At 44.3% G+C, this 19,690-nt stretch overlaps 1 protein-coding gene across 6 annotated transcripts in view; it reads right to left on the reverse strand.

Moving 5' to 3' along the window:
- The window catches only part of SOX5 (SRY-box transcription factor 5), an 803,583-nt gene that overhangs the window by 219,136 nt on the left and 564,757 nt on the right, over positions 1 to 19,690 (reverse strand). For all 6 annotated transcript variants that reach the window (XM_087722779.1, XM_087722777.1, XM_087722781.1 and 3 more), the window contains 2 exons: positions 17,129 to 17,301; positions 13,767 to 13,835 (listed from right to left, as the gene is read on the reverse strand). In XM_087722779.1, coding sequence (XP_087578905.1) covers positions 13,767 to 13,835; positions 17,129 to 17,301 — 242 coding nt within the window. The remainder of the gene's footprint in view (positions 1 to 13,766; positions 13,836 to 17,128; positions 17,302 to 19,690) is intronic.

The following is a 19,690-nucleotide window of genomic DNA, read 5'->3' on the forward strand; positions in this document are numbered from 1 at the left end:
ATGAATGGAGATAAACAACAGAGAAATGGATTTGCAACTCTGAGAAAAACAGAGTATCTGGGGCTGGGATGGTGGTAGCAATAGCAATAGCAATAGCAGTTAGACTTATATACCGCTTCATAGGGCTTTCAGCCCTCTCTAAGCGGTTTACAGAGTCAGCATATCGCCCCCACAACAATCCGGGTCCTCATTTTACCCACCTCGGAAGGATGGAAGGCTGAGTCAACCCTGAGCCGGTGAGATTTGAACAGCTGCAGAACTGCAGTCAGCTGAAATAGCCTGCAGTGCTGCATTTAACCACTGCGCCACCTCGGCTCTAGAGGTTCTTCTTCCAGGTAGAAGAAGCTTTGGAAAACGTCAGAGGAAACTGATTTAGAACAGCTCAAGCTTTTTAACCTAGCCAAGTACCCTCTACACCTTATGGCAGTGATGGCTAACCTTTTGGTGATCGCGTGCTGAAAGCGTGCCCACACCCATAATGCAATGCCTGCGTGACACCCCCACGGGTGCCCTGCCCCCCTGCGCATGTGTGCATGACCCCCCACATTCCCTCACGTGCCCACCCCCATAATACAATATGTGTGATTTCCCCATGGCCCGTTTTGGGCCTAGAAGGCCTCCCTGAAGCCTCCTGGGGGAAAAAAAAACAGGGTGTAGAGCGCCACGCCCTCCTGACCTCCCCACGCATCCGCACGTATCTCCCACTTGTGTGGCGGCTGGCCGGTGAGAGGTGCATGCACATGGATGGTGGAGTGGAACTAGGCGATGGCTCATGTCCCCACAGGTGCGGTGTGGCACGCTACCTGCGTCATGCGGTTGCAATTTCACTTGTTTGTGCTGATCCACGGCCCGGGGCTTAGGGACCCATGCATTCAATTTCTTCTGCTTACTCTTTCTCACTCTTTTGCACTTTTCAGAGTTAGAATTGCTCATCGTAAAAATAATATTGTGATTGCCAGCCGATCAGGGGTGGGCTGCTACGGGTTGGCCTGGGTTCGGGAGAACCCAAGGCTAATGTTATGGCTGGTTCGGAGAACTTCCAAATCTCACCTCTGGCTGGCCCCACCCACCCCATCCTTCCCCTCCCAGGATTCTCCATGCAGCCGGTTTTGGATGAGAAGTAAGTGTGGGGCCCATGCGGAGACTCAGGGAGGGGGGTAAACAGGCCTCCTGGAAGCTCCGGAGATCCTCTGGAGCCCAGGGGAGGCATTTTTCGCCCTCCCAGAGGCTCGAGGAAAGCCTCTGGAGCCTGGGGAAGGCGAAACCCCCCCCCCCAAATGGTGCAGGAAGCCAACTAGGCCAGGCCCACCATGGCCACGTCCACCCAGCAACTGGGCAGAGAACCCATTGGTGAAATCTTTGAAGCCCACTCCTGCAGCTGATGTTCTTGGACAAGCATTTACCTGGGAAGTCAAACAAGGCAGCAGGTGGACCAAGAACCACAAAGCTGGTGAGACCACGTTAAAGGATTCAAAGTTTTTCCTTCACTCCAGATTCTCGTAGATTCCGATGGGTTTCTTTTTCTTCTTCTTAATGCATTCAAAATACTTCCTTAAAAATGAACTTTTTCCCCAGAAAACCTTGGACCACAGACATGAGAAGAGACTCATGGGACTGCAAATAAGGTTTGGGGAACCAGAAACAGATGGTTTGGCACCTTTTCGAACAAAGCATGAGTTACAAATCTGAAGATGCAATTAAGTTGTTGCATTACTTGCTACCTCAGGGTTACTCATGGGTGGCGTATCTTGGCTTTGATTTAGGGAGAGACTTCAATTCAGTTAATGTGGATTGAATCAAACCGCTCTGAAAATTAGTTTGCTTAAGCTTGCACTTGATTGAAATTAATACTCATTACCTTACCTGGATTTTAGGGCATTCCTACCATTAGCTCTCTTTGCTTATGTCAAATATCTGACTATTTTTATGCCGTTCATAATTAGAATCAGTATAGGTCCTTGAATTATATGCAGGTATCCATAAATGTGCTTCTGAACAAGATAATCCATTATATTATTTGTGAGATTAGGAACACGAACAATGTTTTGTTTCAAATTCATTATGGCCCCAAACCTGGGAAGTCCCCCTTTTTGAGTGGGACACTGTCATTTTGAGTGAAAATGGGCTGTTTTGAGCATTTCGAAAGCACTAAAACAGAACTGACTTCAGCTGGGAAATATCTGCCTTGCGTTAGAAACGCCTCTGAAAAGTTCAAAACGATCCACATTTCACTCTTAGACATCGCTTCTTCTGCATTTAAAATATGTCTATTGAGCTAATTCAGAATTAAACATCTAAGGAAAGAAGAAGGGAATGGAGACGAGGAAGGAAGGAAGTAGAGAAGGAAGGGAGGGAGAAAAGAAAAGAAAGAGAAAACGAGGTGGTGTCTTAGCAGGTGCGAAGGATGGTAAACAAAGCATTCTAAACTATACCTTATAACCTTCCAAATGGGATAATAATAATATAAGAATGGCAAAGAAAAAGAATAATTATGTGAATGTATATCTACAATCTGTATGTAAGAGAACAAATGACAGTAAAAATATATAGCATAATATAGGTAAATAATATTTGGTCATAAGTAGCTAAGTTTAAATAAAGAAAGAAATGTACATACAAATGAATAATGAATAAGGAGATTATGAATGAAAGATAGAAATGTATAGTAGGGAAAACACTAACTGCAAAGAAACCGATTCGGAACTGCTGTATGATATACGATGGAACTTATTGTTCCTATGTTGTTTTTAAGTTATGTGTTTGTTTTTGTTGATGTGCTTATGTGTTTAAAATAAAAAAAATTATCACATGAAAAAAACAAAACTAAACATCTATAGACCCCCTATGAGAAACATAACTCCCAATGCCACCACAGCTGGTATTTTAAGTCCAATAAGATGAGACTCCAACTTCTGGATATCATCTTGTTGCCTTCTATTGCCCTTTAATGTGCCACATGCCCCCTTCATGCTGCTTTGGTAAATTCCAGGCATCAGTGATCGCAGAAAAGGCTTGCTGCAAAAGGAGGAGGATTGCAACACATCTTCAATGAATCCTTATTTTGCCTTAATTGGGCTGTCACTTCAAAGAGCTGAGTTTCCAGGACAATAGCAGGGTTCACTTTTCTATCCATCATCTATCCATCCATCCATCCATCCATCCGCCTGCAAAGGGATTAGTTTCATTATGCAGCAGCTAAAATACTCCCCTCCATCTTTCATGAATTGAGAGGGTCCTATTCATCCCCTTTGCTAAAGACTATTTTGATGTCTCTTCCAGAAATATTCTGGACAATGGGTCTGGAAGAGGAGGAGTGTTTTGCTCAAGCTTTAGCTTGAAGTTCAGGTGAGCAATGTATCACCCATTTTCCTTCTACAAACCAGGGGTGAAATCCAGCAGGTTCTGACAGGTTCCGGAGAACCAGTAGCGGAAATTTTGAGTAGTTCAGAGCACTGGCAAATGCCACCTCTGGCTGGCCCCAGAGCTGGGTGGGAATGGAGATTTTGCAGCATCCTTCCCCTGCCACGCCCACCAAGCCACGCCCACAGAACCCGTAGTAAAAAAAAAAATCAATTTCACCACTGCTACAAACCATATGATATGGAGAAGAAATAGACAACCATGACCAAACAATGCACGGAAGGATTATCAACCTAGAGGACAATCATAAAGCAGATGCAAAATTCTGCTCAGGATCAGTTATTATATTATTATATTTATAATATTTGCAAGTAAAGCTGCCTTTTGCAATTGACTGATGGTGAATTTGTCAATACCGATGGTGTTCAACCGATGTTCCAGTTGCTTTGAGATTGCATATCATTATTAAAATTACTACATTGCTATGACTAATAATATTTCTTATTTTAAATTTCATATCTCACAAATGTAATGGATGAAACACCTGCTGTAATCATTGGAATTCCTCCCCAATCCCTTTTGTAAAATTTTATTACCTGAAAAATTCGGCAGGGTGTCAAGACGTGTATATGAAATAGCATTTTGGTTGGTCCTATAGCAATATTGCCTTACAGTGGATTCCCCCCTCCCCCAAAGGACTAATGTAACTATCAATGTATTTCATTCTAAATAGTATAATATTTCTAATCAATTATGCATTTGTTTTATAGGCCAAGAACATTTATCAAAGGTTACAAGCCACGAGCCAGTCAGGTAGAGACCTGTAATTACAAGGAAATTGAAGACAAGAACATATTCTCAAGTTGACAACTGAAACATAAATCCAAGTTTTTGTGTGTGTGTGTGTGTGTGTGTGTGTGTCTGTCTGTCTGTCAGAATGGGAGAGATAGAGCTTTTTATAATTTGATAGTTTGGAAAAATAAAAAGAAGAGGGATCCATTAAAGGTAAAGGTTTCCATTGCACATATGTGCTAGTCGTTCCCGACTCTAGGGGGCGGTGCTCATCTCTGTTTCAAAGCCGAAGAGCCAGCGCTGTCCGAAGACGTCTCTGTGGTCATGTGGCCGGCATGACTAAATGACGAAGGCGCACGGAACGCTGTTACCTTCCCACCAAAAATGGTCCCTATTTTTCTACTTGCATTTTTACATGCTTTCGAACTGCTAGGTTGGCAGAAGCTGGGACAAGTCACGGGAGCTCACTCCATTACGTGGCGCTAGGGATTCAAACCGCTGAACTGGCGACCTTTTTGATCGACAAGCTCAGCATCTTAGCCGCTGAGCCAGGGTGTCCCTTTTGGGATCCATTAGGGGGATGCAAAATAAAGATAGTGACACTTGTGGGAAATCAGTGTAGCCAAAGCTTTACAGGTAGTCCTTGTCTTACGCAGTTCATTTAGTGACTGCTCAAAGTTACAACGGCACTGAAAAAAATGGCTTAGGACCTTTTTTCACACTTACGCCCGTTGCAGCATCCTCATGGTCACATGATCAAAATTTGGGTGCTTGGCAACTGGTACATGTTTATGATGGTCACAGTGTCCCGGGATCACATGATCACCTTTCGCAACCCTCTGACAAGGAAAGTCAGGGGGGAAGTCAGATTCACTTAACAACCATGTTACTAACTTAACAACTACCGTGATTCACTTAACAATGATGGCGAGAAAGTTTTTCAAATGGGCCAAAATTCACCTAACAGATACCGTATACCACTTAGCAACAGAAATTTTGGGCTCAATTGTGGTCATAAATTGAGGATTAGCTGTCTTATCAAGCCTAAATGGAGACCAGTAAGAACTTCAAGGAAGTATATTTTATATATGTATTTCATTGCCTTCTAAGAAGCTCTAAGAATGCAGAGATACGGACAAAACTGATTTATATCTAAAATATGAGCCGCAGTGGCGCAGTGGTCAGAGTGCAGTACTGCAGGCTACTTCTGCTGACTGCCAGCTGCCTGCAATTTGCAACTTTGCAACTTTAATAAGATTTGTATGCCGCCCACTCCCCAGGGACTGGCAGATTGAATCTCACCAGGCTCAAGATTGACTCAGCCTTCCATCCTTCTGAGGTGGGTAAAATGAGGACCCAGAGTGTTGGGGGCAAGAGGCTGACTCTGTAAACCGCTTAGAGAGGGCTGTAAAGCACTGTGTATAAGCGGTATATAAATCCAAGTGCTAAGTGGAAAGCAGGGAAAGAGAGAAGGAGGAAGAAAGGAAGGGAGGGAGGGAGGGAGAGACAATAGACTGACTCTGTAAACGACTTAGAGAGGGCTGTAAAGCAGTATACAAGTCTAAGTGCTAAGTGGGAGGGAGGGAGGGAGAGAAGGAGAGAGGGAAGGAGAGGAGGGAGGAAGGAAGGAAAGAAGGAAGGGGCAAGAGGCTGACTCTGTAAACTGCTTAGAGAGGGCTGTAAAGCACTGTAAAGCAGTATATAAATCTAAGTGCTAAGTGGGAGGGAGAGAGGGAAGGAGAGGAGGGAGGGAAGCAGAGAGGGAGGGAGGGAGGGAGGGAGGGAGGAAGGAAGGAAGGAAGGAAGGAAGGAAGGAAGGGCCAATGGGCTGACTCTGTAAACCACTTAGAGAGGGCTGTAAAGCACCTTAAAGCGGTATATAAATTGCTGTATCGATAAAAGTGAGGATGGAGTTGGATAAATGGGCTCAGTTTCCTTAAGATCCATTTTTCACAAGCACTAGAAGGAATTAGATCTGAACAAGATTCTCTCAATCAAACATAGCGGTGAATGCAGTTGGTTTTCAAACAGTGTACTGTTTACAGAAAGAAAGAAAAATTCCAAACTCTAAAATTCGGGTTGCTTCTCTTCCTAAAATCTCAGATAAGTTTTGTGATCTTTGCAAACTCTGGGCTGTTTTGTCTCGCATCTCAGCACATGTCAACACACTTTGACTTTGTCCCCTGAGAATACAAAAGAACATTTTCTTTCCCCGGTTTATTGCAGTCAAGCATTTATTCTTCTATAGTTCTGACATTTCCATTGTGAGACCAGGAAGAAAAGCCATCTTTCAAAAACAAATTTTTCTCCAGCAGCCCTCCTCAAGGAGACACATGTTCTCTGCTCATTTTCAGGACAGGTGGGCTTAGGGTGTCACTCAAATCTTTGTGATCCGAATCTTTGTGTGGTTTTGATAATTTTCTTGCTCTACACCAGCCTTTTTCCCTCTTGGGGGGGAGGGGAGGGTGGATAAAGGGATTAAAAATGAATGCAGGTGTGAGGTGGGATAGAGACAATAGCTGAAGCATAAAATAGAACAGAACAGAATAGAATAACAGAATTGGAAGGGACCTTGGAGGTCTTCTAGTCCAACCCCCTGCTTAGGCAGGAAACCCTACACCACTTCAGACAAATGATTATCCAACATCATCTTAAAAACTTCCAGTGTTGGAGCATTTACAACTTCTGGAGGCAAGTTGTTCCACTGATTCATTGTTCTCATTTCATTTATTTCATTTATTATATTTATATGCCGCCCTTTTCCCCCGAAGGGGACTCTCACTGTCAGGACATTTCTCCTTAGTTCTAGGTTGCTTCTCTCCTTGATTAGTTTCCATCCATTGCTTCTTGTTTTATTGGTACCCATTTAACTGAGCTCATATTTATCTTTACACTTACACCTGTTATCTTTTACATGTTTGACAAATGTAATAAAATTAACAAATAAAATAAAAGTGCTAACTGGAGACCTTTTTTAAGGTCAGGCATGCACATCATTTCAAAGGACTTTTGCTTTAATTATTGTTTCAAAAAAACATAACAATAATTTCTTTAAAAGATCTTTCCTTTTTAATTATTTTTGTTCGCCGCCACTGATTTTCAAACCAAGGGCTAAACCCATTCAGGATTTCTAAAAGAAGAACGTGGTGGTTGTTTTTTTATTTTTATTTTTAAAGGATTGGTAGCCAGGAATAAGATCTGCTTATAGATTTAGCTGGCAAATGGCAGATAACGCAGGGAAGAAGGGAAGAGAAGCCTGAGCAATGAGAATAAATGAAGAAGTTGAAAGCGTTTGTTCCTCCACGCAGATTCCATGTGCAACTTGGCATCATCGCCATAAAGAAGAGTTTAATCAAAAGTCTCCAAGGAGCCATCACAAAAGAAACTCTTGTAGTGCCAGCTTTGGTGTAGTGAAAGAAACACCTGCTACACACAACAAAAAGAGAAGCAGACAATGGGTGCAGAAGAAAAACCTCCAACAAATAATGGAACTGGTTTGGTGGCTTTCTTTTCTGGTCTCTCCCCCCCCCCTCCCCGCCATCCCTAGGTACAATCCCCATTCTCCTTACTCTGGAGTATTCTCACTGATTTCAAATAGAAGGGCTTAGGAAGGAACTGGTGGATTTCCCCCCCCTCCCAGTTTTTGGAAATAAAGACAGAAGAAAACAGATGAATATTCATGGGGAAACCTTAGCAGATTGGGGAAAGGCTGAAAAAAATGAGTCCAAGGCTCCAGGACAATGAGGTCCATGGTGAGAAAAAAATTACTGCTCAGCCATTCTGAAGGGTCCTGAGAAGTTGGTGAGGTTTGATGGCCTGTAAATATTTGTCATAATTCTGGCAATTAACTATGTGGGTTGAAGTTTTTTGGGCTGGTTCGGGAACTAAAATCTCAACAGGTAACATGCTGACAACCCTAACTCTAATTTCTTCCCACTTTTCATAATTGTATTTATTTATTGGATAGCCTGCAGATATTTTTACAAATAACTCAAGGAGGTAAACATATACAATACAATAGTAGAGTTGGAAGGGACCTTGGAGGTCTTCTAGTCCAACCCCCTGCCTAGGGTGGAAACCCTATACCGTTTCAGACAAATGGCTATCCAACATCTTCTTAAAGACTTCCAGGGTTGGGGCATTCACAACCTCTGGAGACAAGTTGTTCCACTGATTAATTGTTCTAACTACCAGGACATTTCTCCTCAGTTCTAAGTTGCTTCTCTCCTTGATTAGTTTCCACCCATTGCTTCTTGTCCTGCCCTCAGGTGCCTTGGAGAATAGTTTGACTCCCTCTTCTTTGTGGCAACCCCTGAGATATTGGAAGACTGCTATCACGTCTCCCCTGGTCCTTCTTTTCATCAAACTAGACATGTCCAGTTCCTGCAACCGTTCTTCATATGTTTTAGCCTCCAGTCCCCTAATCATCTTTGTTGCTCTTCTCTGCACTCTTTCTAGGGTCTCCACATCTTTTGCAAGATGGAGGGGTGCGAAACTTTATTTCGCAACGTCTCCCAGTGCTTTCCCCGAGGCTGACGGGCGTGAGATGTGATTCTGAACATGACAACGCATCAGAAATGGCTCAAAGTCCTTTTCTTATTCGGCTGCACATTCCTTGATAAGCTGCAAAGCTTCCCACTTATCAGTCACTCAAAGTGACTGCGGCTGTCACTTGTGTACAAAGCGCAATCAGTTTGGAAGCAGCGACACCGGCATTTTTCTTCTCAGCTTGAAGCAAACACGTTTTGACTGCTAGTCATTCAATTTTAAAGCATCGTCAATTAGGGGCGGACGGAGATATAAAGAAAAACAACGTTCCTAAACTCTTTCACCAGCCAGCAGTAAAAAAAAATAAAATATTGTTATCTTGCTTGAATCATTTCTCTCTCCTCCCTCCCTCCCTCTCTCCTCCCTCCCTCCCTCTCTCCTCCCTCCCTCCCTCTCTCCTCCCTTTTTCACCTTCCCTCGGCAAAAACGGCCCTTTCTGGCTGCCAAGGAAAAATGCTCTTGACTCCATGTTCCTCCACATGGCTGAGAAGCGAATCATATGGCGTATTCATGCTCCCCCCCTTAGCAGGTCAGTTCAACGGACAAGAGTTTTCGCCTCCTCTCTTTGCCCCCGTGGCGTCACGCTGGGCCATTCCATATGCACAGCATATGGTGGGAAATAAATAAATAAAATAAAAGCATCCTTAAAAATGCCCGGGGTGTAAGAGATGCCAGGGACTTGGCTATGTTGCAAAAGAGTGGCGGGCAGGAGAAGTAAACACCCTTCTTCCCAAAAAGCCCGGGAAGTAGAATGATTGCTGCAAGGCAGCCTGAATCTTAGAATACAAGGAAATGCATTTAGTAGAAGGACCACCAAACCCCACTGGATATAAAATGAGGAATCTTTGGATGGGATTTGTAGCTAGATGGACGGAACTGACAGCAATGGGTTTTCTAGGTTAGGCACTTGTTGGCTTTCTGGTGTGTTACCAGCACAACTTGTAGGAGGTAAAAAAAATTGTAGACCATCAGCCTTACGGGTTATAAGGGGCCCCTGTATTTTTTTTTTAAAACATTCATTGCTAGCATGCTCAGCTCAGCACAGTAATGGTTTTTTCTTACCTTCACTACTGGTTTGGAACTGGGAGCGCACATGGCGCTTCTGTGCATGTGCAGAGACCCGCAATGACATTTGGGCGGGTGGGTGGAGCCTCCTGCCGCCACCGCTACCAGTTTGCCTGAACTGGGCAGAATACCACCCCTGGCTCAGCGCATTCGGGCGGGGTTCAAATGTCAGCTTTAAATAAAGTTACAAACAGGGAGCGAGGATGGAAGGGAGGGAGGGAGGGAGGAAGGGAAGGAGGGAGGGAGGAAGGAAGGAAGGAAGGAAGGAAGGAAGGAAGGAAGGAAGGAAGGAAGGAAGGGAAAGTCACAGCATGGCAGGGGTGGGTTTCAACCAGTTCGCGGCGGTCCCCGCGAACCGGTTGGTCGGCGAACCCGGAAGTAAGTAACTTCCGGGAACGGCGAAGGGCCCACCCGCCCGCCCGATCTCCTTACCTGGTTTTGATGAATTCTGCGCTTCCACGCACGCGCAGGACGCATACAGCGCCTGCGCAATCCTCCAGGAGCAGCTGGAGCATCGCACAGACGCTAGTATGCGTGCGTGCACGAGGACACCGCCGGCCCCGTTCCAACCGAACCGGTTGGAACGGGGCAAGAAACCCACCCCTGCAGCATGGTATGGCATGGCAGAGGCATTTGGGAGTTTGCCAAGCTGTAACTCCTCTCTAAGAGCAGGTGGCAGCTGTGGGTAAGAAGAAGGTCTTTGAACAACTGGAGGTGGTATATTAGTGCCCATTCTGGGAGCCTCTGCTCAAGGCCACTTGTGCCTTTGTGATGTCCAGACTGGATTAGCGCAATGTGCTTCACATGAGCTGTTCTTGAGCAACATCCAGAAGCTTCAAATAGTGCAGAATGTGATGCCGTAGATCAGGGCTGTCACACTCGCTGCCTGCATGGGCTGGGCACGCCCATGCCCGGTTTAGCAAAGTGGGGGGAAAGTCACAATACATCACATGACATCGCCGTGATGTGAGATTGACTCCCCTGGTGTAGATAGTTATTGACACTGATTACTTCCGAGTATGAGACACCATTGGTCTCCAAGCGGCACTGAAAACTGGTGGGTGTTGCCAGATGTTTTCCCAGATGTTTTGTCTTGGTCCTACCTGATGAGGGACATGCTCCAGCTACTTTGGATTTGTGGGCTCCAGAAAGAGAGCCTTTTCCCTTCTGGCGCCCACTTTTGGCAAAATCTTTCTCCTTAAGATTGTCCCTGTCCCTGAGTGCTTTCCACAAGGCCTTGGATTTTTGGCTTTATGCCTAAACCCGGAGTGGGATAGAGCAGAGGTGACATTCTATGGGTTCGGAGTTGATCGCCCAAACCGGTAGCAGAAATTGCAGGTGTCTCCGCCCACCCGCGCCCAGCTCTATGGCATCCCATTTAGGCCCTTTTTTCACCAAATGCGCATGTGTGGAAGGATCTGCGCATGCGCAGAAATGGCACATGCAAGCAAAGCACGCTCAAATTTGCAAACCGGTAGGGAAGGTAAGTGTATGCCACCCCTGAGATAGACGCTGTCTCCTAGTTGAGAGGCGATTGGTAGGATGACATCTGGCTGCCAAATGTTTTATTTTTATTTTTTTATACGGTGTGTTTTATGAATATTATTTATTGAACTCTAAGCCACATATGTCAGATGGGCAGCTAGATAAATCAAATAAACCAGTCAGTCAATGAATCAATCCTGCAACAATACGACTCTCAAAAAAAAAATAGGATAGCTTATGAAATATATATTAAAATCAATGAACTCTTCGCACAGCATGCACAAGAATTACTGTGAAGTTAGTCAGCTTTAATATAAAATTGGCTCTGGGAAGTAGGATTTTAAACAAAGAATGAGGAGGAGGAGGAGGAGGAGGAGGAGGAGGAGGAGGAGGAGGAGGAGGAGGAGGATAAAGAGAAGAAACTGTTGTCTGCATCTTAAATATTCAAACCATGATGGCTTAACATTCGTATCATTTTAGAGTCATTTCCTCACAATTTTGTCAACTTTGTGGTCAGAATGAGCAAAATTTGGAAAAGCAGTTGGAAAAGAGTTGCAGCTAAGCCCAAATCTTCTCCTGCACAGTAGGAGCAGTAGGCTGTACTCACACACCTTGTTATACCCTTCTACCCCGCCTTCTTAACTCAAATGCGTATCGTCCTAGGATCACATAGCTACTATGAAAATCCAGAAAAAGATGCAGCTGCTTTAAAGAGCTGTTAGCGAGTGCATCATTCATGCATACCAGGCCCTCTCCGAAATAAAGATTTCATTTTTTGCATGGTGGCCAAGTTACTACTTCCAGTAGTAAAAAAATGTTTCCAGAAAATATCCTTTGCTCAGTGGTAGGATCCTGCCAGTTTAACAACCGGTTTGGTGATTGCGTGTTTTGCGCCCGTGCACAGTTTTAACAAAACATACCTTCCACGTTGCTTCTGGGGGAGTAACACAGCTGATGCATGGCAATCCGCTCTGCCGTGTGAATCAGCTGAGAGGGTGTAGGTAAGTAAAGTGCAGGGGTGGGTGAGTGTCCAAGCTGATTGTCAGAGCGAACCGGTTCACCTGAACCGATACAAACCGGCTGAATCCCACATCCCTGCTTATGCTGGACCTGTTTACAGCCATAATTTTGCCAATGTACAAAAACCTATTTTTTTTCCTCTCTTCTCTTTTCATTATGTGATAAAAGCCAACCAATCAAGGAACATAGTAAAGGACATTTGCATAACCCCGTGCCTTAGAAGAATACGCAAGGAGATTTGTTTTCTCAACGTCATCCTACCTATTGTCACAGAAAAGGACCTTGGATTTGCAGCCACAACTGACATCATTCCCCATCACCTGTATGGTTGGCTGTGTGATAGATGGCGCTGCCCACATGCTGTGATTTCTCCACAAACAAACAAAAAAGTTTCCGTGCGAATTGGCTCCCCATTGTGAGAAGGAACATGAACAACATGGTCCATCCATTTATGTACGGTACCAATGTGCCAGCTACCAAGCAAATGAATGGGGTTTCATGGCTGTGATAAATGTGCCTCCAAAAGCCCCTGCAGATGTTTTTTCCAAGAAAAGCAGGTGTTCAGTTAACACCACACATCACAGAAAATCAACTGTGGTTGCTGATATTGTGAAGATGCATTTAAATCAACGGGGCTTGAGATATGTCTTCCTCAATAGCAATAGCAATATAGCAGTAGACTTATATACCGCTTCATAGGCCTTTCAGGCTTCTCTAAGCGGTTTACAGAGAGTCAGCATATTGCCCCCAACAATCTGGGTCCTCATTTTACCCACCTCGGAAGGATGGAAGGCTGAGTCAACCCTGAGCCGGTGGGATTTGAACCGCTGAACTGCTGATCTAGCAGTAGCTTGCAGTGCTGCATTTAACCACTGCGCCACCTTGGCTCTACCCATGTGTCTCCTTCGGCGCCTTCCATCCAGCTTTCAATGGAACTCACTCATATAGAATTCAACCAGTATGAACAGCTATACCATATTTTTCCATCTATATGACACCCCCATGATTCACGTAGCGTAAGTAAATAAGCATACTACAAGCCATCCATGTGCATCTTATTTGAGAGGAAGTAATACAACAACAGGAAATGCATCACGGGAACAATAGAGATGAAACCTAGAGTGGCAATGTGATACAGGAAACAACTACAATAGAGAGGAATGATAGCACTGCATATAAGGGAGAGGCTCATCCGGCATGTGCGTCAGAGCTGGAGGACGGGGATGGGCCATGTCTTCTCCTCTCGGCCTCCTGTGTATAAGATGCCCTTCTAATTTCAAGTATATATTTAAAAGAAAAAGTAGCATCTTATACACAGAAAAATACGGTACGCTCCGACCTCAAGTCACAAACCTGAATTTAAAGTTGACATCCGTCTATGCATAAGGAACCCCTCTGTTAATGACTGGCACTGCATCTCTGGCTTGAAGACAGTGAAAAGGAATGGAAAATGGACTTGAATAATTGAAATAATGGACAGATTCATAATCTCTGACCTGGATCTGTTGCTGAAGCAGGTTGATTTTGTGTTGTTGTTGCAGAAGTTGCTGCTGCTGTCTTGCAATCTGTGGGGTCAACACACGTACATGTAGTTTAATAGCCAGTGCATGTATGTGTTTTTTGCATCTGTGCGTGTCGGTCTCAAAAGACCAAGGTTTCTAAAAATGTCCTTAGATCTTTGCCCATAAACAGTCTCGTTCAAATTAAAAAACCACTGATACATCCATTCTATTATCCAATAAAGTATTGATTATGTGTAGCAGTCATAGTTGAAAACTTGTTCTTAAGCTGAAAAAAACGTGATTTGTGGCTGGAAAATATTTACTGATCCAATTCTAAGAATATTAGAAGGCCCACAATGGTAAATGCTCAGGAAAACCGTAGCATTTTCTAATGTGTTCCTCGGCCACTGAAGTTGACATTCACCATCATAATGATAAGTAGTAACTGATCACTTCAACCCCCATAAATTTGTTTAACTCCTTTTAATTTTGTCCAGGTTGCTGATTATATCTCCATTTTTTTTTGCCCTGCGTTGATTCTTTGATCCTACAAAATTGTCTTGATTTTGGGTGGATGAACAAGGGTCTTTTTTTTAGTCTGTATGTAGTACAAATTATTTTATTATTAAATTATTACATTTAAAATGATTGATCATTCACATATTTAGTATATGTCAGGGTTTCTCAACTTTGGCAGCTTGAAGACGAATGGACTTCAACTCCCAGAATTCCCCTGCCAGTTAGGGGAGAATCTATTCCCCCCTCCTCCACCCATCTTCAAGCTGCCAAGATTGAGAAATAATAGTTTAAGCCAAGGATGAATGCTACCAAATTCCAATTTCTCCCATTCCAGGTCAGTTTATCCAATCTGGAAGGAAGCCCATTTTTTACTCCACTATAAATGAATTCTAGTCCTAGATTTGGGAAGACCCCAATTTTGCTGAAGTGGAATTTGGTGTTTGCCTCTTCTGACTGTCAGTCGTGAACTAGACAATGAGGTTGGCTTAGTAGGTTATACAAATCCACATCCTTATTGTTTATGGTCAGCGGTGGGATTCAAAAATGTTAGCAACTGGTTCTCTGCCCAGTTGCTGGGTGGGCGTGACTATGGTGGGCATGGTATACTCGGCTTTCTGTCCTGCACCATGGTGGGGAGGGGGCGTTTTGGGCCTCCCCAGCCTCCGGAGGCTTCCCACGAGCCTCCTGGATGTTGAAAACAGTCTCCCCTGAGCTCTGGAGGCCCTCCGTAAGCCGGAAACGGCCCTGTTTCCAGACTTCTGGAACTTCCTGTAGGCTTCCCTTTTCTGCCCTCTGGAGACTCCGTAGGCTTCCACGAGCCTCCAGGAGGGCAAAAACAGCCTCCCCTGGGCTCTGGAGGCCTTTCGGAGGCTGGAAATGGAGCTGTTTCCAGGACCTCAGGGATGCCCGTTTTTTGCCCTCCCAAAGCCTCCACGCAGGCCCTGCACTTACCTGGCATGATGAATGGGCTGCGTGGAACCAACCGGTTCGCACCAACCGGTTCGCCGATCCGGATGCAAAATTAACATCCGGTTCGCCCGAACCAGTGTGAACCGGCTGAATCCTACCTCTGCTTATGGTTGAATGTGATATAGGCAAACACAGACAATGAAGTTCGCTAAACCATGGTTCAGTTAAACATGAGTAGGAGTACCCAGTGAATATACTCAATGAATTTCAGAATGGAAGAAGACTTGTGATTTTACTACGCATATTATAACACTACGAGAAAGTATCAGAAGCCAAACATCCGTGTAAAAACACTTACTCAAGTCAGTAATTCTAAAGTCCTCGACTTATAGCCATTCACTTAATGACCTCTTGAAGTTACAACAGCATTGAAAAAAAGGGATTTGTGACCATTTTTCCACTTTTCCATTTTTCTTATGACTGTTGCAGCATCTCCGTGGTCACGTGACCAAAATTTGGGCATGATTGGCCTGAATTTATGACAGCTGTATTGTCCTGGGGTCACATTTGTTGAAACAACCCACCAAAATATTGGCAAGTAGTCCTCAACTCACAACGGACCATTTGAAGTTATAACAGCGCAGAAAAAAGTGAGCTATGCCCGATTTTCTCACTTAGGACTGTGGCAGCATCCCCATGGTAACGTTATCAAAACTCAGATGCTTGACAACTGATTCGTATTTATGACTGTTGCAGTGTTCTGGAGGGGGTCATGTGATCCCTTCTTGTGACCTTCGGACTAGCAAAAATCAATGGGAAAGCCAGATTCACTTCACCGTTGTGTTGCTCGCTTAACAACTGCAGTGATTCCCTTGGCACGAAGAAAGGTCATCAAATGAGGCATAAAACTCATTTTAACGAGTGTCTCACTTGGTAAGAGAAATGTTGGGCTCAACTGAGGTCATAAGTCGAGGACTACCTGCGTTATAAAATTAAATGGAGTCAGACTTAAATGGATTTAAACTGAAAGAGTGGGGAGGAAAAGACGGTTAAGGTGCCTTGCCCCTAATCTTGTCTCTCGACCAGTGGTGAGTTGTAGGAGGTACGTCCTGGTAAGGGCGTACCGGATCCTTCATGGAGCACCAGATACCGTTCTGGTACGGTGCTCAGGAGGGCCCACCCGCCTGCCCGAGCTCCTTATCTGTCTTTTAAGGCTTCGGCGCACGGCGCATACAGCGCCTGCATGATGCTCCGCTGAGCAGCTGGTGCATCATGGAGGCTTGCAGAAGCGTCACTGACAGGAACGACACATGCGCGCGTCCATGTGGGTGACGCCAGGCCCGTTCCAAACATACCGGTTAGAATGGGATCCGGAACCCACCACTGCTCTCAACCCTACTCTTCTGATAAGGCTACTTGGGGCCACCCCGCGATCCTTGGGGCAGAGTAGTAAGACAGTAATGGTATCCTATTATCTTCACTACCAGTAGTGTGAGCACGTGTGCACATCTGGGCATGCACAGAACCTTCTGCGCATACGCAGAAAGTCCGTGATGACATCTGGGTGGGCGGGTGAAGGCCTCGAGCCATCGCCGCTACCAGTTCGCCCAAAAACAGTGCAAACCTGCAGAATAACACCTGTGAAGTAAGAGCAGGGCCAGGGGTTTGGACAATATCATTATTGCCAAGAACTCTGTAATCTGTTCCTCTTCTCCACCACGAGCCGAAAATAACACATCCTGTTGTATATTCCATTTAACTTTTTTTTTTAAAAAAATATACATATATCTTCCAGCCCTCTGGGAACAGTTCCGTGACTATTTCAGCCTTTTTTTTAGAAATAAAGACGTGTTAATAGAGTGCTAATCTCCTGCCTCCCCAATGCCAGAGCAGGGCTAGATTAAAAGTCCCTTTTAATAACCGCTCACCTGTTCTTGCTGCTGCTTGGCCAACTCCATTTGCTGGCGTTGCTTCTCAATTTGCGAGGCCGCCAATTTCTTCTGCTCATCGTGAGCCGCCAGCAGCTGCTCCCGCAAACTGGTCAGCTGATTGATCATGCCCATAAGCTGCCTCTCTTTCTCCGCTAGGCTCTCTGGAGTCCCTGAGCATCATATGGTGACAAAAAAGAAAATAGGCAAAAGGAGAAAAAGGAGAGGGAAGAGCATCAGAAATGAGATCTGGGTACGGTTCCAAGCCAACGTGCCTTGTAAAGCAGAAAATGCCCTTTGCAGCACACGGCAGCACCCTCAAATGATTTAATTATTCCCCCCTCCTTCCTTTCTTTTTATTTTGTCCCACCTATCCAAGGTTCTTGATCTATGAATACATGTACATAGTAATGAGTTTCCTGCAATACAATACAATAGCAAAGATGGAAGGGACCTTGGAGGTCTTCTAGTCCAACCCGCAGCTTAGGCAGGAAACCCTATACCGTTTCAGACAAATGGTTATTCAGCATCTTCTTAAAGACTTCCAGTGTTGGGGCATTCACAACTTATGGAGGCATCTGTTCCACTGATTAATTGTTCTAACTGTCAGGAAATTTCTCCTCAGTTCTAAGTTGCTTCTCTCCTTGATTAATTTCCACCCATTGCTTCTTGTCCTACCCTCAGGTGCCTTGAAGAATAGTTTGACCCCCTCTTCTTTGTGGCAATCCCTGAGATATTGGAACACTGTTATCATGCATCCCCTAGTCCTTCTTTTCATCAAACTAGACATACCCAGTTCCTGCAACTGTTTTATTTTATTTTATTTATTTTATTGTCATTTATAGGCCGCCCTTTTCCCTGAAGGGACTCAGGGCGGCTTACAATTCGTGGGAAAGGAGTGCAAGACAAAACATGAAATAATATGTGAATAAAATAAAACAATAAAACACAACATTCATTCAACATTCGGGTGGGGCGGATGAAAATCTTATCCCCAGGCCTGACGGGATAGCCAGATCTTAAGGGCTACGCGGAAGGTCTGGACGGTGGTGAGGGTGCGAATCTCTACAGGGAGATCGTTCCAAAGGGTCGGAGCTGCTACTGAGAAGGCTCTCCTCCGCGTAGTCGCCAGTCGGCACTGACTGGCGGATGGAACTCGGAGGAGGCCCAATCTGTGCGATCTGATGGGTCGAAGGGAGGTAATCGGCAGAAGGCAGTCTCTCAAGTACTCAGACCCACTACCATGGAGGGCTTTATGGATGGTGAGTAGCACCTTGAAGCGCACCCAGAGATCAACAGGTAGCCAGCGCAGCTCGCGGAGGATAGGTGTTATGTGGGCGAACCGAGGTGCGCCCACTATCACTCGCGCGGCCGCATTCTGGACTAGCTGAAGTCGCCGGATGCTCTTCAAGGGCAGCCCCATGTAGAGCACATTGCAGTATTCCAGCCTAGAGGTCACATGGGCACGAGTGACTGTGGTGTTAGATAGATAGATAGATAGATAGATAGATAGATAGATAGATAGATAGATAGATAATAAATGGATATAGATAAGAGATAATAAATAGATAGAGATAGATAGATAGATAGATAGATAATAGATAGATAGATAGATAGATAGATAGATAGATAGATAATAAATGGATAGATAAGATAGATGATAGATAGATAGATAGATAGATAGATAGATATAGATAGATAATAAATGGATATAGATAAGAGATAATAAATAGATATATAGAGATAGATAGATAGATAAATAGATAGATAGATGGATGATAGATAGATAGATGGGATAGATAGATAATAAATGGATAGATAGATAGATAGATAGATAATTAATGGATATAGATAGATAAGATAGGTAGATAATAAATGGATATAGATAGATAATAAATGGATATAGATAGATGATAGATAGATAGATAGATAGATAGATAGATAGATAGATAGATAGATAGATAGATAGATAGATAGATATTAGATATAAGATAAAATGATATAGATAGATGGGAGTCTGCTTTGACTGGAGGAGCGCTTGGGCCATCACAGGTGCCTCCGACACAAGTGAGGTTGAGCTGGCAATGCACACCTGGCCATATTCATCCCCCCCCCAGAAGTCAACCACAGCCCTGATGCATCCCTCCATGAAATCGATTTTGACACCCCAGATCAGAGGATGGAACGAGATGCCTGAAACTATCAAGTCCAACCCCTCTGCTCAATACAGGAATTCAAATCAAAGCATCTCAGACTGAGGACTGTCAATCCTTTCCTAGAAAGCCCTCTATTGTGGGATAAGAGAAAACAGGTCATGGTCTTCCTCTTTGTGACATCTTTTCAAAGACTTGAAAAGTACTAGTCCCTTTCAGTTGTGTTTTCTCAGGGGGAAAAAAATGTACTGTACTGATTTTCTTATTCTTTCCTTGTAGCTTCCTTAGTTTTCTGCCTTCTACTGATTCCATTTGATCTGACTCTTTCTGAAAAGCTAGTTTTGAGTTACAGTGCAATAAAGATAAAGGTTCCTCTCGCACATATGTGCTAGTCATTCCTGACTCTAGG

The sequence above is a fragment of the Thamnophis sirtalis genome, unplaced genomic scaffold (assembly GCF_051295495.1).
Source record: "Thamnophis sirtalis isolate CommonGarterSnake01/CBP01778 unplaced genomic scaffold, rThaSir2_p1.2 scaffold_9, whole genome shotgun sequence".
Taxonomy (NCBI): domain Eukaryota; kingdom Metazoa; phylum Chordata; class Lepidosauria; order Squamata; family Natricidae; genus Thamnophis; species Thamnophis sirtalis.